Source organism: Chaetodon trifascialis, chromosome 16, assembly GCF_039877785.1.
Source record: "Chaetodon trifascialis isolate fChaTrf1 chromosome 16, fChaTrf1.hap1, whole genome shotgun sequence".
Taxonomy (NCBI): Eukaryota; Metazoa; Chordata; class Actinopteri; order Chaetodontiformes; family Chaetodontidae; genus Chaetodon; species Chaetodon trifascialis.
In genome coordinates this window covers 446826-468516 of record NC_092071.1, presented here as the reverse complement: position 1 = coordinate 468516, position 21691 = coordinate 446826, and the positions used below count along the sequence as shown (strand labels likewise).

The 21691-nt window shown below is 50.7% G+C and overlaps 3 protein-coding genes and 1 non-coding gene across 4 annotated transcripts; 1 reads left to right on the top strand and 3 right to left on the bottom strand.

Annotated features, from left to right (window-relative positions):
* Positions 1–1603: 1603 nt before the first annotated feature.
* LOC139345256 (early growth response protein 1-like) lies at positions 1604–4783 on the bottom strand. Its single transcript, XM_070983823.1, has 2 exons — positions 3955–4783; positions 1604–3476 (listed from the first exon to the last, which is right to left on the bottom strand). Exons 1-2 carry the CDS (start codon positions 4166–4168, stop codon positions 2167–2169), a joined length of 1524 nt encoding a protein of 507 aa, XP_070839924.1. The 5' UTR covers positions 4169–4783; the 3' UTR covers positions 1604–2166.
* Positions 4784–5654: 871 nt separating this feature from the next.
* Positions 5655–5727, bottom strand: trnaa-agc (transfer RNA alanine (anticodon AGC)). The gene has a single exon. It is a non-coding gene; the product is annotated as a tRNA-Ala (tRNA).
* A 1151-nt stretch (positions 5728–6878) lies between these two features.
* Positions 6879–7986, top strand: LOC139344786 (heat shock protein beta-11-like). The gene has a single exon (XM_070983168.1). The coding sequence runs from the start codon at positions 7050–7052 to the stop codon at positions 7689–7691; it is 642 nt and encodes a 213-aa protein (XP_070839269.1). The 5' UTR covers positions 6879–7049; the 3' UTR covers positions 7692–7986.
* An 878-nt stretch (positions 7987–8864) lies between these two features.
* fam53c (family with sequence similarity 53 member C) lies at positions 8865–15280 on the bottom strand. Its single transcript, XM_070982417.1, has 4 exons — positions 14999–15280; positions 14377–14434; positions 13126–14135; positions 8865–12640 (listed from the first exon to the last, which is right to left on the bottom strand). Exons 2-4 carry the CDS (start codon positions 14381–14383, stop codon positions 12356–12358), a joined length of 1302 nt encoding a protein of 433 aa, XP_070838518.1. The 5' UTR covers positions 14384–14434; positions 14999–15280; the 3' UTR covers positions 8865–12355.
* Positions 15281–21691: the final 6411 nt, after the last annotated feature.

Sequence of the window (21691 nt, the reverse complement as noted above, 5' to 3'; positions counted from 1 at the left end):
CACAGACACAAACACGCATTTCCATCCGTGCGTTACTTCATTTCACACATTCAGCAAAACGTCGACGAGGCGAACTGGTGGCAGCAGAACTTTGTGTCCACGTGGAAGTGTGACGTCAAAATCTGCGTATCGATCACTTCCTGCAGGAATCTTCAATTAAAACTGTTTCACGGAGGAAAAACGGATCGATCGACCGCAGCAGATCATCCAGCTGCGCCCAATCTCAGCCCGGTCCACTGACTCTGGATCAGTCCTCTGACCCCGTGGAGACCTTAGGAGGAGGCTCGTGCGTTGTTCTGCGCAGGTGCGTGCGCGACCTGCTGCTCCTATTGGTCAGAACTGCTGATTTGATGTGATCATCTGATCAAATCTGAGTCATTAAAGCACACACACACACACACACACACACACACACACACACACACACACACACACACACAGCAAGAGATTCTAAATATATCCTGCTGTCAGGAATCACCTTGTTTCAGTTTCATGATGCAAAAACTTTACAGAGATCTTTCTTTCTTTCTTTCTTTCTTTCTTTCTTTCTTTCTTTCTTTCTTTCTTTCTTTCTTCATTAGAGAAATGACATGGTGATTTTCCAGTTCACTCATTCATGAACATGAATCACATGTTGGCTCATGAATAAAGAAACTGAAACTTCAGAGTGACAGACTTTGGAGTTTTTGTATTCTGTAGATGAAGTACTTTTACACACAGACACACACACTCCAGTCTGACCTGCCAACCCTGTCTGTCTGCTTGTTACGTCACACATCACGCATGCGTGCGTGCGTGTGCGCGCACACACACACACACACACACATGTCTGGGTGTCCTGCCAACAGGAAGTTCCCTATTTGAGCATCAGGACATCCGGTGCAGCGACAGGAAACACCATATTTGGGCTGAAGCTGTGTTGTTTTCCCTCCAGAGAGCTGGCTGAGCTGCCAGTGACAAAGTCTGATCTCATTGGCTGTTTGACACACACACACACACACACACACACACACACACACACACACACACACACACACACACACACACACTCCCTCTGTACTCTGAGGGACTGTCAGCAGTAAATCCTGTGTGTGTGTGTGTGTGTGTGTGTGTGTGTGTGTGTGTGTGTGTGTGTGTGTGTGTGTGTGTGTGTGTGTGTGTGAAACTGTCATTCTTCAGGCTGCACCTTAAACTCTGACTTTTATCTTTATGGCAGCTTCATTATTCCATCTCACATTCTTCCTCTTCCTCCTCCTCTTCCTCTTCTGTTGGATTAAAGCTCATCCACAGCTGCATGACTTTATATGTTTAACTCTCAGTAAACAGAAATCTGTTTCTGTTTGATGCCAAAGTTCCTGATTTGCATCAACAGTCTATTTTATTTAAATGAAGTTTTGGTTTGTGTTTAAATGTTTAACATTTCTTTTTTCTGTCTGCATTAAACTCAGCTGTTATTATTAAATGTGTGATGTTATTAAAGTTTGTCTTGTTCTGGAGCTTTCAGCTGTGTCACACTGCGTCCTCGTGCAGATGAACAGATGACGTGATGGTAAAAGCTCCTCGTATGAATCCACCAAACTGGTCACAGAATAAAAGCACCAGAACGACTTTGACATTTTATTCTCGCAGCTCTTTGCTTTAAAGAGGAAACACGTTCAGTAGAAAATCAATCACTGACCTGCATGTAAACATACAAACATCCCAGAACCTACGCAGTAGGTAAAAACTGTGTACACGTTCATGTACATACATGATACTGCATAAAAAAACATTATGTACACACACTCCACTTCCAAAAGCTCTCACATTTACACTCGTTTACACATGAAATCCTTCTGAAGCCTCCTAAATTCACCACTTTTCTCCATGAAGTTTGGCTCTGTCAGTTTTTTAAAGTCAAGTTTCATTCGCTGCTGCAGGTTAAAGGTCACGTCCAGCACGTCATTTTGAATTCAGAGGTGTTTGTGCATCGACTACGGTGGCTGAAAAGGCTCAAAATGAAGCAGCGGTTTCTAAAACAGAGCGAGGGCTTTTCTCCTCAGGACCGCTGACCTTCGACCTTTGACCTCATCTCAAACACAGAAATTCAATGTGGAAGGTCAGGTATGTGAGTTCACTTCAGTCTGAGGTCAAAGGTCACAGTGACACAGGTGGACTTCTTGTCTGTCAGCAGATGTTGGAGCTGTGGGGGGAGGGAAGCTCCGACTGAGGACTCTCCATGGGAGAAGAGCAGGAGGAGGAATAGAGGTGGGGGGATGGCGAGGAGGTGTAGACATGTGAGAGTGAGGAAGAGGAGGTGAAGCAGGGGGAGGCGGCCTGCATGCTGAGGGAGGAGAAGGAGGATAGTGAGGTGGCAGGGGAGGAGGCGCTGTGAGTCGGGGAGGAGTAGGAGGAGCAGGGGGAGGAGGTGGGAGGGGAGGCGTAGGCAGGGGGCTTGCTGATGGGGATGGAAGCAGAGAAGGAGGAGTCCCTGTCGGCCTTGCGGTCCCGCTGCCTCTGGTGGATCTTGGCGTGCCTCTTGCGCTCGTCACTGCGGGCGAACTTGCGTCCGCACTCGGTGCAGGCGAACGGCTTCTCGCCGGTGTGCGTGCGGATGTGCGTGGTCAGGTGATCGCTGCGGCTGAAGCTGCGCATGCAGATGCGGCACTGGAATGGCTTCTGGCCCGTGTGCACGCGCACGTGGCGCGTCAGCTCGTCAGACCGGGAGAAGCGGCGGTCACAGCCGTCAGCGGGGCAGGCGTACGGGCGCTCATGTGGCGGCGTCTTGCACAGTCGGCCTGTGGGGGACTTCCTGTTCCGGCCTGATTTGGTGAACTGGCTGTGTTGGGCGGGGCCAGAGGCTGTGCCTTGAGGCTGCGTCTGGATCTGCGAGGAGAAGGCTTTGATGGTGGAGAGCGGCGTGAGCGGAGGCTGTGCCGGCGGCGGGTTCAGGCCCTGCAACAGCACAGGTTTCTGGTCCTGGATCAGGTCTAGCTCGCCATCCTGCAGCTGCTGCGACAGGACGTAGTCCGGGAGCATCGGCACCACCAGGGAGGGCGGCTGGAGGCCCAGTCGGGAGGTGGAGGTCGGGTAGGCTGGAGGGGGGCCCTGAGGTTGGAAGGCCTGGGGGGCTGGCTGGGAGTTGGAGGTGGGGGGGGGCAGGTCAGAGCCAGCGGCGGTGGTGTATGTCGGCGTCGCAGAGAAGACTGAGGTGACGTCACCGCAGCCACAGCTGAAGTTTGTCTGGGACAACGATGGTGATGATGTCACTGATGATGTCACTGATGATGAAGAGGAGAGGCTGCAGGTTGCAGGGGGAGGAGCCGCCATGCTGACCAACCCCGTGAACAAGCTAAGGAGAGGCTCCGCCCACAGGCCGCCGCCACTGGAGACGGTGCTCGAAGGTTCAAAGGTGAAGCGGCCGCTGTAGGCCAGAGAGGGGAGGCGGGGGGTGAGGGGGGGGAGACCCTGCAGGTCCGGGAGGTCCGACAGAGAGTCTGCGAGAGAAAGAGAGAAGAAGAAGAAGAGGAGGTCAGACACAAGTCACTCCAACAGGAAGCAGCTGATTACCTGATCGACCACACCTGGAGCACCTGAGAGGGAAGTTTGCTCTGATCTGATTGGCTGCAGTGAGTCAGCTGACTATCAGCAAAGATTATCTGAGGAGATGCTGATTCGTTTTGAAACTGACAGAAATATTCAGTTTGTTCAGGATGAAGAGTAACAGGAGCACGAGCTGCTCTCTGTTCACCTGAAACTTTAGACTTCTGCTGCGCGTTGGATCAGTTCATTTATCAGTGAAACATCCCAGAATAAAAACACGGATTTTATTTCACTTCATCAAACCTTCAGTCATGAAATCAGCAGAACAAACAGCCATCAGGTATTCATTCACTCACTGAAGTGAATATTTCACTTTGTGTGGAAACACTGACGTGGGTCGCCTGTTCCCCAAGCACCGCTCCCGCTCCTCACCTCCGTACTCCGCGGGCTCTCCGCTCAGCAGCCCGGCTCCCTCTGCTGCCGACGCGGCCAGCAGCGAGCCTCCCGCCGCGGCGTTCTGCAGCAGCATCTGCAGCTCCTCCAGCTTCGAGTACCCGTCCAGCGGGGAGGGAGGCGGCGGGAAGCAGGCCAGGGGGTCGGAGATCTGCAGGGCGGGCAGGAGCAGCTCCGCTTTGGTCGCTGCCATCTCTCTGGAGGAAGCAGAGCGAGAAGCGGCGCAGGGCGTGGAGCTCGGCGACTCCCGGAGCTCCTGAGCACCGGGCTGGTCCTGCGCGGGGGCTGAGCCGCTGTCCGCTCCTGAATCCCGCGGTGAGGCGCTCTGGCCGGGCTGACGCTGCTGCTGGGGGCGCTGATGCTCGGAGGAAGCCAATGCTGGAGGGTCTTCAGGTCCGGGGTCCGGCGTCCCGGGCTGAGATGTCTGACAGGATTATTTTCGGGTCTTTGTGGGTGAAGTCATCGGGAAAGTGTTTGTTTCCGGTTGGTGTTTTCACGTGTGGATGACAACTTGAACTTGAGCTCTGTCAGGTTCCCTCAATGAGGATTCCCGGCTTTATAAAGACTCCTGCGTGACGTACATTCCCAAATATGGCAGGAGGGAAGCCCATATTTGGGCAGAGCGGTGAGCGTGCGGGCCGGGCTGCGCGCGGATGCTCTGTTGCTGTCTGCGTTCTTTGTGCTGCGGTTTTGGAGCGTGAACGATCCGGTAGACTCCAGACTTCAGTCCGGCTCGGTGGCTGTCGGCCGGAATGCAGCCGGTAACGGCACGCGGGGAGAGCGGCCAGCCGCCATGGCCGGAAACCCCGGAGACACGTCACAGCCCCGATCCGTTTTTTTAAGGCTCTGAGGGACGTCACATGGAGCTGGTCCAGGGCGTCATCACTTCCTCTGCCTTATTTGGGTGCTTTCCTGTCGGACTGCTGGTCGAGGGCGGTCCAGTCCCGCCCTGCAGCTCAGAACTGACTGACGGCAAAGAATCACTGAAGTATCAGAAGTAAAAGTACTTTGAGGAGCTGCTTGAGGTGCAAGTATTTTCTGTACTGCTGTAGTTTAAACTCCAGTCACGTGTCATATTTTACAAACGGATAATTTCTAAGTAACTGCAGCGGTCAGATAAAACTAAAAAGTACAACATTCCCTTCGGACGGGTGATGCAGTAGAAGTATGAAGTAGTCAAGTAAAGTAAAAGTACCTCAGATTTGTACTTAAGATCAGAACTGAAGAAAACGAAGTCCATTAGTTAATGTGTTGACATTGTGTCCTCTGAAAAAGAAGTGTACGGAACAAGTACTTTTACTCTGCCTTTACTTCAGTAAAGGTAGCAGTACTACAGTGTAGAAATACTCTGCTACACTTAAAAGACCTGCATTGAAACGAAAAGTTAGAGTACAACAGTATTATCAGCTTTATGCAGTTAAGGTAGGCTGTCTGTAGTAAAAGTACACAGGACACTTCTTCTGCACTAAGTACTTTGAATTTACCTCAGGAACGGTTTCAGTGCAGGACTTCCACATGTAACAGAGTATTTCTGCACTGTGGTATTAGTACTTTGTATTAGTACCTAGCTTTGGTTACCTGTAAGAGCTCCACGTGTGTTTTCAACTTTCAGTCAAACATTTACCTTCACATCAGGTGGACTTATATTATTTAAAAAAAAAAAAAAAAAAAAAGTTGTTTGGAGGATGCGGGCATCGATCCCGCTACCTCTCGCATGCTAAGCGAGCGCTCTACCATTTGAGCTAATCCCCCGGTGCTGCAAACAGTCATCTAGTCACTCTTTAGAGGAAGTACGTCAGCAGAGGTCATGGTCAGCTTTAGATGACGTGTTTTCGCTTCCGTGCTCTGAGAGGAAAAGACGAATAGCTGAAATATGAGATGGCCTGTAAGCAACAACAAACAAAGACTCAGAATCATTGATTGATTATAGTTTCATTATTTAAATCCTTCTGGCTCATCCTCACCTTACGTGCCTGGTCTCTTTGGCTCTGTTCATGTTTTATGCCTTCCATGTTTGTAGATGAACTGTCGCGCCTTCCCGTGACAGGTCACAGTTAATTGGCTGAAAATGAATGTGAGACAGATGTCATTGGCTTGAAATGGGGGGGGCGGGATTAGCGGGTTATTTCACTGGAATAAATAGAAGCGATGTCAGAAAGGATTTTCAGTGATGAACTGACGCACTGACGTCATTTATCAGCACCTGTCAACACCGACCACCGTCACGCCCCTCACATTTAGACACCTGAAATCACCAAATCCTAAATGAAGAGGGCTGACAGGTCTGCAAGACACGTAAACAGGACACGTGATGATGTCATCACGTACTGGAAGGAAAACGTTCACATGATGCTGGTTTGATGCTCATGGAGGAGAAGAATCAGCTGTTCAGTCAGCTGATTCTGAATCAGCTGTGAACAGAATGGGAATTTCAATTCGGTTTAAGATGCTCTGACATACAGAAGAATGGACAGGAAAGACATGTCCAACTGAGGACGAAGACCACAAAGCTGACCAGACATAAACACAGACGTTCATTTCTGTTAGCCGTGCTAAGCTAGGTCACCACTGGGTGGGACAGTCCAGTCATTAATCCAAATCCATTAATCCAGGGAAATGAGAGAAAACTCAGCTTTTTGTTGTTTTCTTGTACAGTGACTCATGATGTGTGTGTGTGTGTGTGTGTGTGTGTGTGTGTGTGTGTGTGTGTGTGTGTGTGTGTGTGTGTGTGTGTGTGTGTTCACCTGCTTTATAGAGACCATGACAGAGTCCTGCAGCAGAAATAGAACAAAGCTGGGATGTGATGGCATGTGGCAGCAGGCTGCAGGAATACCAGCAGGGCTGCATTTAGACTGTGAACACACACACACACACACACACACACACACACACACACACACACACACACACACACACACACACACACACACACACACACACACACAGGAATGCTGCTGGAAGTTTCTGGCAGGGTGTGTGTGCGTATATAAACAGCAGACAGAGGACATCAGGAAGACAGACAGACAGACTCCAAACTGAAGCTGAAGCAGACCTCCGCCTCCACCGCCCTCAGCATGTTGTGTCCCAGCGTCTTCCAGCCGTCCCCCATCACCATGAGGCCTTTCCCGGACCTGCACTGGCCCGTCCGCAGCCTGTGGCCCGAGACCCGGCCGCTCTTCTTCCACATGGAGCAGGAGATGATCCGCCACATGCAGGAGATGAGGCAGAGCATGGAGTTCATGGAGAAGCTGCACCAGAAGATCTTCGAGGAGATCGACCAGACCTCGACCTTGACGGGGGTCTTCAAGCCCATCGCCTTCCAGGAGCTGGGGAAGGACGGAGGCAGCTTCGCCCTCAGCCTGGACACCAAGGAGTTCTCCCCGCAGGAGCTGTCAGTCAAACAGGTGGGCAGGAAACTGAGGGTGAGCGGCAGGACGGAGAAGAAGAAGGAGGACCAGAAGGGCTCGTACTCCTACAGCTGCCAGGAGTTCAGGCAGGAGTTCGACCTGCCGGACGGCGTCGACCCCGAGACCGTCACCTGTTCGCTGGTGGGCGGCCGGCTCCAGATCCAGGCACCCCGGGAGAGAACGGCCAACGATGGGAAGGAGAGGGTCGTCCCCATCTCCGTCGCCTCCGCCCCGGCCGTCGCCTCCTCCGGCGGGGAGCCAGAGAGAAGCAGCAGCTCGTCCTCGGAGAGCCCTGCTGAGCAGAGCTGAGGCGTCTCTTCTGTCCTGCTTCAGTGTCCAGGTTTGACTCCGTCTGATGGACGGATGGACGGAACAGGAAGCTCATATTCTTTAGCTGCACTTTAATTTTTAACTCTTTACTTTAACAAACGCCTCATGATGTTTTTAGTGTCTCAGACTGAAGTTTGAGTCGTTTTGGTGAAACGATGGAGGATCAGGACTCTTTGAAGGACTAAAGTCAAAAATCTGAAATCATTCATTACTTTGACTCGTTTTAATGACATAACGATGTGCTGTATTATCTCAAACTTTAATAATCCCCTCATTGTTGTGCTGCATGTTAATAAACTGCTTCAATAACTTCTTGATGTTTAATCTTGTTTTCTTTATTCTTTTAAATATTCGTCTGTTCAGGAAAACAAATCTTCATCACTGATGAAGGAGTTAAACTGACATCTTTCTCATCTTCTCATGAATATTTTTCTGACCTTTTCATGAAGTCACTTCTTTCTTCATCACACTTTTTCAAACAGCAGCATTAAACGAATAAACATCCTGTTGATCAGCTGTTTACTCATGTAAACAACCTCAAACAGCATCAGAAAACATTCGCTCAGTTACTGTTAATGTCTGCATGAAGAGACCTGTCAATCAATCTGAGACTGACGGCAGCATCCAATCCTGTGGGTGGAATGTTGGCTGTGGGTGGGGCTTACACTTAAAGGTGTATCTCTTGACATAAGAAGTGGTGTGACGATAGACCCAGACTCTTATTTTAAATGAACGATGAGTGATGACAATAAACACAGGACACCGTTTTTCCCTTTCTTTGTAAAATAATTCTCAATAAACTTAATTTATTCACAAACTGCTTTTCAAATTGCCATGTCGTCATTGTTCTTTTTTAATCACATACAATAAAAAACATTTCTAAAAGACGAGAGATGTCCGAGTCTCTCCGCTAACTTTGTACACGACCGCTCGTCCGTTTCCGGCTCGTCCTCCGTCCTCAAGCTTTTCATTTTTTCAAACACAATGCGTTCACGGCCTCGTCACGCTCAGACATCAGATTAGAAATATTAAGAAAAAACAGCAGAAATTAATGAACAGAGGGACTAAAAATTGAACAGCTACAGTACACGTTTCCTCTTCTTCTCCATTAGTTTTGTCTTTTCCTTTTTTTCTTTTTAACGCTTTGATTTACAGAATAATAGAATATGTTCCGTTAAGGCTTATGTCGGGTGTCAATGAGCGAAAAACAAACAAACCCACAAATCAGGACAGCGGGCGGACGCGTGTTCATGTGTGTAATGGGGACAGCGAGGATTATGTGTGTTACAGGAACACTCTGTGTGTGTGTGTGTGTGTGTGTGTGTGTGTGTGTGTGTGTGTGTGTGTGTGTGTGTGTGTGTTTCCCTGTGAGTCACAAGAACTTCAGTCTCATTTGTGCAGAGTTGGAGTCAGGTTGTGGTTAGCCTAGCTTAGCATAAAGACTGGGAGCAGGGGAAACAGCTGGTCACAAACACACCTACTAACGCGTCTAAAGCTCAATCTCGCCGTGACGGCGCTGCGCAACACGCCACCGAGGGCGATGAAATAACCTGACATGGTTTTATCACATATCTGTTCTATTCTATGATATAGATATTGGATTGATTTGTGGTGTGAAGGCCAATAAAGCTGCTTCTGATTCTGCAGACATTTAATGGACACGTCTATAGTTCCGGTCACCAAGTGGGACATATGACCATCAGAAACTCTCCGTGTCTCTGACTCTGAACTACATGTCATCAGTTGATGTGAACAGCTCAGCTGCTCATTCCAGTCTTTTGGCTAAGCTAGGCTAGGCTAACCACGTCCTGAGTCAAGCTTCCACTGAACACAAATAAACATGAGACTGATGTCCATCCGAACATCACGCTCTGAGGAACATGTGGTCTTAGAGTCAGCGGCAGGACGTTTTCAGTTCAGATATTCAGACGTTTTTACCCCGTCGATGTGACGTGTCAAAAGTGACAGAAGAAGAAGAAACACACACAAACGTAAACGTTTTAAACGCTCGCTAACACAGCGATGTGAAGTCGCTGCTGTTGTGTTTTAGCTCATCTCTGATGGCTGAGCAGTGAAATGACAATAATCCATCACAGTCAACATTTAAACACCTTTATTTTTTAGTCAAACATTTACTGAACGGTGACTTTTTCCTGTTGTGTTGCATTCAGGGACATTTCAACATCTGAGGTCTGACAGTCGTCTGAGCTGAAATGACCAATCACACGTCATCTTTTCATCATGTTCCTGTTTACTTGTTGATTGTCTTCTAGGTTTGAGTTTCTAACATCATCATCATCATCATCATCATCATCATCATCACTTCTTCTGCAGCGGACCATCGAATCGTCAGGAGGACGTCAGAGAATCACTGACGAGTTTCTTTTCAGCTGAATGATCGCGTGACAACCATCAGAAGTCTGAAACACTGACTGTGAGGGATTATCTCACCGCACGCCGATTTCCACAGAATGATGGGAAACAAAATGTCTGCCTGGAAACGAGTCATGAGTCTGAGACCCCATGGAGGATCGAAACCATTGGCAGGAATGTGGAGTTTTAAGAGGCCCAAACAAGCCGTGTGGTCACTTATGCAACATGGCCGTGAAGGTTCAGACCTCAAATGTGCCGTTTCTCATCTTTTCGCGGACTTCAAAACGACGAAAACCTGCGAGCGTTTCAGACGACCACACGTTCCCGACGCTCCGTGCATCTTCATCCAGACTGAGGTCAGATTCCTCCGCCCAGTGAGCGCATCGCTCTGCACGTGGGATCAGATACAGACGGCGGTCTGACGGAGCGTTCAATGACTCAGAGGACGTGAACGTCGGCAGATTCATCATCTCATCGACCGATTCAGTCATCACATTCACTTTCAGTGTTTCAGCGTGTAGAAAAACACGTTCATATTTTAAAGTACTGCTTCATTCCTGTTCTGTCACGCTGAAGCTGACTGAATCTGAATCTGAGTGAAACTGAGGCGTCAGCACTCACAAAACAAGGAGCAAAACGACGACTTCAAGCAGCTCGAGCTCACGAAGCCGTTTTCATGTCGCTGCAGGAGGATTCGATGTGATTCGACGGGATCGTAGATAAATAAATAAAAGTGTTCTGACGTCAGCTCAAGCTTTCATCTGACCAATCATCGCGGGGACGGACGGTCTCCACAGGAACACGAACACATCACCGCGAGACTTTACGGCGGTAATCGGTCACGTGACGCAGTGACCGTACAGACCCTCTGAACCCGACACTGAATAAATAATAACATACATGACACGTGACTTAAACGCCAAGCGTCAGGTCCGTGTGTGGAGGATGAGGAGGAGGCCGTGTCCTTCCTCACATGAACACGAGACCAACGGAAATGTCTGATTTGACCTTTGACTGCAGCGCTCTGAATCACAACAACGTGTTTCTACGATCTTGACTGAACTTTGTTTGCAGAATTCAATAAAGTAAAAGTCAGCTGACGTCTCTGCACAGCTTCAGGGTCAGTGTGGATGAACTGCATCTGGACTCAAGTCACATGACCACCAGGCGGGTCGAAGAGGTTAAATACACACACACACACACACACACAGTGAATGAGCGCGAGTGTGTGTGCTGTGTTCCAGTGACAGGTGTGTGTGACGGGAATGTGTGAACACTCAGGTGAACAACAGCATCACTGGCTACCTGCCCTCAGCGAAGCCTGATGAGACCACACCTCAACACAGCAAGAGCCTGAACGCATCACCACGCTGTGTGTGTGTGTGTGAGTGTGTTGCTGATTTAAGTTAATGGTCGTCTGGTGAATATCGTGTGACGCCTCCATGTTATTACATATATTTAATTAAAAATGAGCCAATCAGAATCCAAATCCAGTCTCTGAAACGTCAGGCAGGATCGAGTCTACGATCATCTACGATGAAAACGGTTTGTTGACGTGGTTTTTCCGTTTGTGTGTTTTGGGTGAACCGAGCCTTTAAACGCAGGCTGCAGGTCAAAGAGCAGATCTGGGGTCTGTGCTGTTGGTGATGGCGTTTCAGGCTGAAGCTGCGCGGCGGCGGCGGCGGCCTCGTCAGACTGCAGCGTTACAGAGACTCGACAGCTGTGTGTTGGAAGACACCTGGACGCCGAGAAGCACCTGGACAGTTTGAGTCCGGCCACAGAAGAGGGAAAACTCTGCAACTGGACTTCAGATACCTGAGCAGCGGCGCGCTGGCGTGTTAGCCTGAAGCTAGCAGCCTCATGTGTCAGAGGTAAGCGAAGCTCAGGTGCAGGAGGACTCTCGGCCGACTGCGACTCAAACTGTGGAGGTTTCCTCTCATCGCAGGCGACCAGACTTACTGGAGGAGGTCCTCGCTTTCCAGCCCAGAGGAGGACTCCGCCTGAAGCCACAGCGCCGAGTCTTCGCCGGCGGCAGTCAGATCATCACTGTCGTCATCGATCGGCTTCGTTTACCCCAGCTCATCCAATGAGAGAAGGTGTTGTTCCTGAGAGCCTTGCTGATTGGCGGCAAGGAGGCGCGGAGCATTGAGACGATGGTGGTCCAGGAAGGGGGGTGGGGTGGTGTGGGGTGGGGGGGGGGTTCGGATCAATTCAAAATAAAACTAACTTAAAAAACTGAAACAGAGAACAGCCTTCCATTTACAAATGCGTCAGTTTTCTTCTATTAAGTTCAAGTCGAGCTCTGTACAATCCCTCTCAAACACCGCCTGCTGGGCCGCCTCGCGCTCCTCCGCTTCCTCCTCCCCGTCGTCGTCGTCCTCACGGCACTCCTCGTCGCTCTCGCTCAGCGGCCCGATGCTGGTCCTGCCCAGGCACTCGGCCGGCGAGCAGGAGCGCCTGAAGTCGCCCATGAAGGCCTCCATGCCCATGCAGACGTCTCCGCCGCAGGCCAGCCTGCCGCCGCGCTCCAGACACTGCGGGTCGATGCTGCGCGTCTGCGGGACGACAAGAAAACCAGAACTCATCAGAGCAGCTGAAGCCAACCGCTGGCGTGTGCGTGCGTGCGTGTGTGTGCGTGCATGTGTGTGTGTGTGTGTGTTCTCATCACTGACGGGCTGTTTGCAGTCATGTGACGGTGACTTCTGATGGAGGGCAGGAAGTGAGCGCTGCAGTGGACGAGATGAAGGAAAGGTCTCTCAGTTTTAAATCTGCCACCACAGCTGATGTGACGACTCGGCCGCAGACGTTTACACATTTTTTACATCTTTTCTGGTCAATTTCTTGCATTTCTCATCTCATGAACAACTTCAGGTACCTGACAGAGCTCCTGTGGTGTGTGTTATAGAGCCTGCAGAGCAGAAAATCACTTCCTGCCCTCCATCTACAGTTCACGCCACAACAAAAGAGTGACGTAACATCCCTCAGACGTCCATTTGTAAGGACACAGTTAAACATGGCTGAACAAACACCTGTGCTGTACCTGCGTCATCTTGGTGAAGTCGAGGACTGGACGAGCGCAGGGTCTGTCGGGGTCGCGGCGTCTCTTCAGACCGGGTTTGAGCAGCAGCAGGTCGCAGGGCTGCGAGTGGCAGCGCGGCAGCTGTGGCGGCAGGCTGCGGCGCAGAGACGACGGCGTGCTGCAGGCCGAGGAGGGCGAGGCGGGCACTGGGCCCCCCCGGGCCGCTCCGGCTATGGCGGAGCAGCCCGGCGGAGGCGGCGGCGCCTGGGTCGGCACGGGAGGCGGAGGCAGGAACGTGGAGGCCGTCGAGTCTCTGATGAGCACGGGAGAGAGGGAGAAACGCCTCTGAGGAGGGGGAGGCGGATGGAGGGGGGAGGGCGAGGAGGAGCAGGAGGACGGGGAGGGGAAAAAGCAGCAGCAGGCTCCTCCCCCCGCTGCCGCCTCACTGGGGTCCCACGGGAAGCTCCATGGCAGCGGCGAATCCGGAGACAGCGCAAGGCTGAAGAAGGTGGGGCTGGAGGAGGAGTGCAGCGACGAGTTCAGAGAGGAGCTGGGAGCACGGAGAGGGCAGGCTCCTCCCACCGCCGCACCTGCCCCTATACCCCCTCCTCCCACCCCCGCCCCGCCACCCGTGACCCCTCCCCCTGCTCCGCCGTGGCACTGCTGACGACTGACAGGAGTCCAGACCCGGGAGGCGCTGGGCCGCCAGGTGTAGCGGCAGCGCGACAGGTCCTCGGGCACCGACAGCGAGCGGCAGTGGCGTTTAGGGGGCGGGGGAGGAGGAGGAGGGGGCCCGGGGCCAGGAGGGGCCAGCGGCGCACCGGGGAGAGACAGCTCGGACGCTGAGGTGCTGGGCGCCAGGGGCCGGTGCTGCTGCGGCTGAGACGGGGCGCCGTCCAGGGGGTCGCCCCCTTCCTGGAGGTGAGCATCTGGGGGGACCAGGGGCACGGGGCCGGGGGGGAAACTAGAGCTCAGTAACCCCCCCTGCAGGCCGGACTTAGAGGGAGGGCAGAGCTGCCAGTAGCTGCTCTCTGAGAGGACGGACGGACACACACACACACACACACACACACACACACACACACACACACACACACACACACACACACACACACACACACACACACACACACACACACACACAGTGAATAAAATGTGTCTCGGCTGTCTTCGTCTCTACATGAGACAGATCAGCTGACCTCTCAATGAGAGTACTACATTACTGGAGTACTCTATGAAGGTTCAGGTAATCGTCCTGTGAGGACCACTCACCAGGCATCAAGCCATCAGGGGGCCAGCACTCTGCGAGGGTTTTCGGGTCCAGCAGGGACTGAAAGGCAAGAAGACAGATGAAGGACAGGCTTAGTTTGAGTTAGTGAGTTTAAACAGTCTCACAAAGAGACTTTAGTACTTTTACTAAATAAACTCATGGCAGTGCTAGCTGACAGCTGTTTCTAGCTTCAGCCTGCTGGAGTCGCAGCGCAGCGTTTCACCAAACACGACAAAACCGTCAAAACCTGAGTGAACGTGAAACACGGCGATGGACTCGAAACGCTCAGGAAGCAGCTCGTCATGTCACTGATTACTGATCATTCAGTATCTGTACGCCACCAAATATTGTTTATGAGGTCAAAGAAACGTTGCTGCTGTACAAACAAGTCTTTGTTGTGTTTCTGTAGTTCCATCAGAGTGAGACGTCTTCTCTATAGAGGATCTTCGTACATTCGTCCAGATAAAATTTCATTCATCAGATCAAGAATTTCATCACTTCAACGAGTATCTCATGAAAACTCAGGTTAGTCAGATTCACTGTCTACAGCGGGTTTTCAGGAGGAAGTGTAAGAACCGGCTGTGAGCAGGTGAGGCTGCAGGTGAGGCTGCAGGTGAGACTCACCAGGTAGAAGTCCCCTGGCTGAGCAGGGTCGCCTTCCAGAGTCTGCTTCCTCAGGCTCTCCACCAGCAGCGCGACCACAGCATGGTGGCAGGGGACGAGGGGGGAGACGGGGGAGGGGGGAGAGGAGGAGACAGGGGGAGGAGGAGGGGGGAAGAACGGGGAGGAGAGGGAAGGAGGAAGAGGAGGAGGGAGGGGAGAGCCACGCCCGTTTGTGCGTCTGTCCGTTAGGGCCGTCACAGGAGGGGGGCGGGGGGGAGGGGCTGAGGGCTGAGACTCCTCCTCCTCCTTACTACCTCAGGGCCAGGTAGCCCCGCCCACTCTCACAAGGACATTGTCAGTCAGCCGTTGCCCCTGGCAACACACCTGGAGAGGAAGGAGACAGAAGGTAAGCATCAAGAGTCATGACCGCAAACGTTAGCACTAGCATTTTGACATTAGCACATTAACGTTAGCGTTTCTATGTTAACACATTAACATTAGCATTTGTACATTAACACATTAACATAAACGTTAGTCAGCGAATGCGCTGTTGAAGATTAGCTTGTGTTGTTTAGTAACTGCTGGTACTTTTGGTCCTCGACAGGAAGCAGTTAAAAAACTGTGAACTACTGTTTTTTTATTTCTATATTTGAAGTCAGTACGAGTTTAGACTCATTTAGGAAAAACAACGTTCTCTCTTTTACGTGGTTTTATTAGGCAATGTTAGCTTCTGAACATGCTAACAATGATGCTAGCATCTTTATTGGAGATCTAGCATCACCTGCACTTTGTGGAACCAGGTTGTGTTTTTTAGGTAATTTAGCAAGAACATTTATCTCATAAATTAGCAGAAAATTTGAGTTTTATACGGTTTATAAAACCACTGAATTAGAAACTATTTTGATCATTTCCTCGTCGTTTCAGTCTGTCAGCAAAGATCATCTGTTTCCAGCTTCTCAAATGTGGAGATTTGATTTGTTGTTTGACCGTAAACTGAATATTATACTTCAGGAAATTCTAAAGAGAGTTTTCACTATTTCATGCTTTTTTCTGGACAAAATGATTAATTAAGACAGTTGTTGGTTGCAGCCGCAGACACTGACAGACAAACTGTCTTCATATGGACGTCAGCAGCGTCACGGCCGATACCTGACCTGCTTTAGAAGTTCAATACAGGTGAATACAGACAAGCCAATCAGGTGATTCAGTTCCAGATCGGACGGAAATATAATTCATTCACATCTGGAGCTAAATTTCAGTGCTACTCGATATCAATGCGTGGACGACGTGAGCAGCTTGAATGAAAAACGAGAAAAGGCTTCAAACTGTTCAAACTATCGGCCGCTGCAGCAGAGCTGCCTCTTTATTAGGTACACCTTTCTAATACCGCAGGACCAGCCGACATGAAAACTTCAGGCCGGACAGCTGTGAGCTGCTGACAGCGGACGCTGCTGGAGGACACTGAACTCATCGCTCCATAGCGTGGACACGGAGGCGTTTTCCTGCTGGAGGCCACAAACAGAAGATGAGATGGAGGCGGTCAGCGACGATCCTCAGGTACTGCTGCTCAGGTCCCGAGGAAATGTTCCCGAACTCCAGCAGCAGGAGGGTCCTTGGATTCAGCTGTTCAGCCGACCAGCAGCGAGTGGCAGCAGAGATCCACATTCATCAGACCGGATGACGTTTGTCCACCTTCTGCCGTCCAGTGTAGGTGAGTCTGTGCCGCTGTGGCCCGATTCCTGTTCTCAGCAGACAGGAACCCGCTGAGGGCCGACCGCTTCAAGGTTCCACATGTTACCTGCTGACAGATGCTGTTCTGTTGGAGCACCTGGTTACACCTGAGCCTCTTCACCACGTCTGATGAGACGTTTGGATTAACCAGCAGGTGTACCTAATAGAGTGGCCACTGAGTGTAATGTTAAAATCAGCTGCCTGCTGTTTAAAGGCTCCCTCGTTAACAAGGACACTTCTCGTCAAATCACTCCCTGTGACGCTGGACATTCGAGTCCTCCTGGATGCAGTTTTCATCTGGGCTCAGTGTAACAGCGTGACCATCGATTAAACGCAGGTTCATTCAACACGGACGATGTGAAGGAACAATACGAGCCGAAACCATCTGACCTCGACGGAGCCTGAAGATCATGATGATTTGTCAAAGCCCAAAGTGACGCCCTCACAGTGATGGTTTTGCGGTTTTAGAAAAACCTAAAACCCTCACATCCGAGAAGAAGACATGTTTGGTATTTTATTGAAAAAGGACTAATCAATTATGAAAACAGCTTGATTAATTCTGTTGATCACCCAGTCAGTGAAGATACTCATGGGCTCAGGCTGTGGTTTGATATCTGCTCTGAAGGTTCTGTGAAACGTGTCTGAGGTGTCCAATGTCCGTCACTGATGGAGTCCTGACAGGTTTGGCCCCTGGTCTAAATGAGGTCAGGGGCCACAGCTGAGACACAGTGGAGCCCCTGACGGTGGACCCTCTGGTGCAGCGTTAGTCGGGGTCCAGTTAAACACGTGGTTTGTAGTGGTTAAATAATGGCACTGTGTTCGCGGATGACAGCCTGTCCCTAGCAGCGGAGGCCTTTGTGCAGCGCCGCCTCTCTGATGCCGGACTGAGGCCGCTGGGCATCTCCGGCTGCTGCTAGCATGCGGCTAACAGATCCCATTGTTTTCAATGAGGGATGCTAACACACATATTTCCAGTCTGAGGACAAAATAAATATGGGGGGAAGAGTTATGAAATTTGGACATAAACTCGGTGCAGAAAAATCTAATAATTACGGTTTGCAGTAATAAAGCAGGGCCGGTTACATCACCGAGCGAGCTAGCGCTGCCGTGCAGCTCAACATCACCTGAGCGGTTAGCTTGCTATAAATAATATGTCATCTCTTTATTACTTTCAAGGTCGGCACAATAAATTCAGCCATTTTGCTCTCTGAAACAAAACGGCTGACTGAAGCTTGTGCCTCTTCCACAGCCTCACGGACTCCGGGGGCTCAGGCCGGTCTGCTCCGCGGGTCTGCGGGCTCACGCGGAGCTACACTGGCCGCCTGGCTGCATCCAGGGGCAGCAGCTAGCTAACGGAAGCTAACTGACCTGCCCAGCGTTAGCCGGAGAGCTGCGTTAGCCGGAGAGCTGCGTTAGCCGGAGAGCTGCGTTAGCCGGAGAGCTGCGTTAGCCGGAGAGCTGCGTTAGCCGCGCTGCTTTCACAAACAAACCCCGCACAGACCAGAGGGGATGTTCTCGATGCTCGTCCCTCCTCCAGCCATTTACTGAGGAAGGTTAATTCTGAATAAACCCGAATTCTTCTCAGGCTAACCCATACCCAGAATCCGTGCTAGCGAACAATAATAACAGCGGTGATGATAACAACGTCTGGCCGGCCTGTGAGCTCTCTGAGCAGCGTGAGAGGAGGAAAACACGGCGGGATGCTGCGGGATCATCAGCCCGGGCGAGCTAGTTCCCACAGACGGAGAGCCACCAAACAAGCGGTCATTTGGCTCACTGTCGGCTGCTGGCAGGCTTACCTTGTCGAACAGCACCTCCGGGTGACGGGTTGAAGCGGCTCCGGTGGATGCGGCGGGCTGGCAGACAGCGGCGGCACTCGGTGTATTGACCCAGTATTATTAAAGAGCGGAACGCGCCGCTCCGCCTGCCGCCGCCGTTCAAAGCACCAAAGCCACCACAATGAATTAAAGTCTGGATTCAGCCGCTCACAGCGGGCAGCGCGGCGTCCGGGACTAACCCAAACATCGGCTACAGTCAGCGGCCAGCGTCCTGTAATTATTAAAACATACTAATGAAGAATGTGCGCGCACACGCCCGCGAGCGGCGGCATTCATAAATAACATTTACGGTGCCAGGCAGGAGGAGGAGGAGGAGGGGCGGCGCTTCACCTCATCACCGCGCCAGCACCTGCCGCTTATTCCCACTTTATTCTGCCGTTATCTGCCCTCCGCACAGCTGACGGCCGATCAGTCCAACACGAAGAGAACAAACAGAAATAAAATTCAGCAGATCAGTGAGAATGAGGGCTGACGCGCTGGAGGATGCTGGGAGTTGTAGTTTAAAGGCAGCGGCTTGTTTACAGCAGCGGAGCAGCGGCTGACGCGCCTGTCAGTTATTTCTGCTTCATTATTTAATGATCCAGATGTTCAGCGGGTGAAACAGTGTGTGATGTGTGCAGTTAAAGGACACACACACACACACACACACACGCACACGCACGCACACACACACACACACACACACACACACACACACACACACTGTCCGGCTGCAGCAGCACACCGTGTGGACGGAGGAGACACCTTCATCCTCCACAGACAGATGACCCACAGTAACCTCTCCTCCTCCTCCTCCTCCTCAGTCCGTGCTTAGTGGAACTCAGTAAATTCACTCCAGTCCAGTAGTATCTGAGGGAGGCTACTAGGTAGTACTACTATTAGCACTGCTGCTACGAACTGAAGTTTACAGTTTTTACACACAAACATATGAAGAGTTGATCAAATCTGATGTTTTGTCATAAATGAAAGCAGTGGACTGACAGAAAATGAGCCTCTTTAGTGATGATGGTTTCAGTGATCGTTCATCGATCAATCGATGGAGGAAATGATCAGCTGATTGATCCAGAATGAAAAGAATCATCAGTTTAAAATGAGCTCCACCAACTCCAACAGGAACGTCCTGCTGAGACATGAACGAGGAGACACCATCATCTAAAGAGACCAGAGACAAGAGGACAGCAGACACAGGGGACACAATGATCTACAGAGACCAGAGACAAGAGGACAGCAGACACAGGGGACACAATGATCTACAGAGACCAGAGACAAGGGGACAGCAGACACAGGGGACAGAATTGCCTAAAGAGACCAGAGACAAGAGGACAGCAGACACAGGGGACACAATGACCTAAAGAGACCAGAGACAAGAGGACAGCAGACACAGGGGACACAATGACCTAAAGAGACCAGAGACAAGAGGACAGCAGACACAGGGGACACAATGACCTAAAGAGACCAGAGACAAGAGGACAGCAGACACAGGGGACACAATGGCCTAAAGAGACCAGAGACAAGAGGACAGCAGACACAGGGGACACAATGGCCTAAAGAGACCAGAGACTGATAGATTTCTTACTGTGATAAACACAGTGGCGGCTGGTCAATAGAGGGCGCTCCCATTTAATATTGACTCTTTTATATATCTACCAAGATCAACCATGAATCAGTCAAACCTAACAAATACGAAATAAATAAACAAAAATACATGGCGTTTTTACTTGTGCAGTGGTGTACTGGTACCCGCCACACTGCCAGCAACCATTAAATGCGTCCGACTTTAGGCTAGACTTGCGATTTGCCATTGGATATAATGCCCGCCTCCTCCTCAAGGGCGCCGGTAAAACCGGAGGCTATGAGAGCTAGCAAACCTTTTTATTGTTTACGAACAGACAGCTTTTCATTGGCGTGTGAAAATTCGCTTCTAGTTTGCACCTCTGTGCGCCCAGACCAATGGCATTGTTTTCCAATTTCTTAATGTTAGCGTGATTGGACAATTCATCGAATCGATCACGTCCATCAGCAAGCATTCGCGCCACAGCTGTAACTATTTCCAGAGAAGAGAAAAGATGGCTAGCGGAGACTGTGAAGGAAGGATGGCGACTGTGGTGAAGGAAAACTCGATTGTCTCTCTACGTGAAACTCCATTTTTTCGTCAGTCAGACGTGGACAAGAAGAGGGTGAAGGATTTGGGACCCGACCGTCCGGATTTAAACATTTCGCAGCAGACTCTTCATACGCACTGATGCTCGGACTATACGCACAGCGCACGAAAAAAAAAGATACTCAGCGCACTGTCGGGACTCGGGACTGCAAGATCGACATGGCTAGCAACTGCAACTCCACCATTTCTTTAAGGGAATTACCGTTCAGTCGTCGAGTGATGAGCGAGTGTGTTACTAAATGCTGAGTTGTGTTATGTTGTGCTCTCCAAATGTTGGATTGTCAATAGTTGTATTGATTGCATATTGTCTGCCAAATACTGTATATGCTGAATATGTTCTGGAAAGATTTGATTAACTACAGTTTTGATGAGAGTATAATTTGATTTGGTTTGATTTTTGCGATGGCGTCCATGGTGCCTGTAACTGCAGACTGCGCTAACAGTGATTTCATGGGCAAACTAGTCGATGACAGCGTCTCTGTCCATGTCACGCTGGAAGTGTTTTATTGTGGAAACTAATTTATTGTATTAGCAGCAGACCTTCATTGTCCTCCACAGAGGAAGAGTTTGACTGTCCAACAAAGAATGCTACGTCCACTAACAGAGACGATGAGACAACGAGCCAACCATCACCTCTGACTCTTCGAGGGGACACCAGGAGATCACGGGGGGGGGACACGTGACCAACAGAAGAAAACAGCTGAGTCGGTGAATTTTTAACACTTTATTTATCTTTATTAAATCACATCTTTCAGCTTTGCTCTCGATATTCAAGCAGCACAAAATGACAAATTGAGAAACACAAAGTAAAAGTAACGAACACAAAGCGACAGCTTCTCTCCTCCACTCATCGAGGAATCTGTTTTTCAGAAAAAACACGGAGGTGCAGAGAGGAGGACCTGCAGCCTGATGCAGACGGACGGACAGACCGAGCATGAAGGTGACGGTGGACCAGAGACGACAGCAGCGTCCCACAGAGACGCC

Coding starts and splice junctions, on each gene's coding strand:
- LOC139345256 (XM_070983823.1), bottom strand. CDS start 4,168: ATGGCAGCGACCAAAGCGGAGCTGCTCCTGCCCGCCCTGCAGATCTCC. Junction 3,477..3,954: donor AGAGCCCGCGGAGTACGGAG/GTGAGGAGCGGG, acceptor TTTCTCTCGCAG/ACTCTCTGTCGGACCTCCCG.
- LOC139344786 (XM_070983168.1), top strand. CDS start 7,050: ATGTTGTGTCCCAGCGTCTTCCAGCCGTCCCCCATCACCATGAGGCCT.
- fam53c (XM_070982417.1), bottom strand. Junction 12,641..13,125: donor ACTTCACCAAGATGACGCAG/GTACAGCACAGG, acceptor GTCGTCCCGCAG/ACGCGCAGCATCGACCCGCA.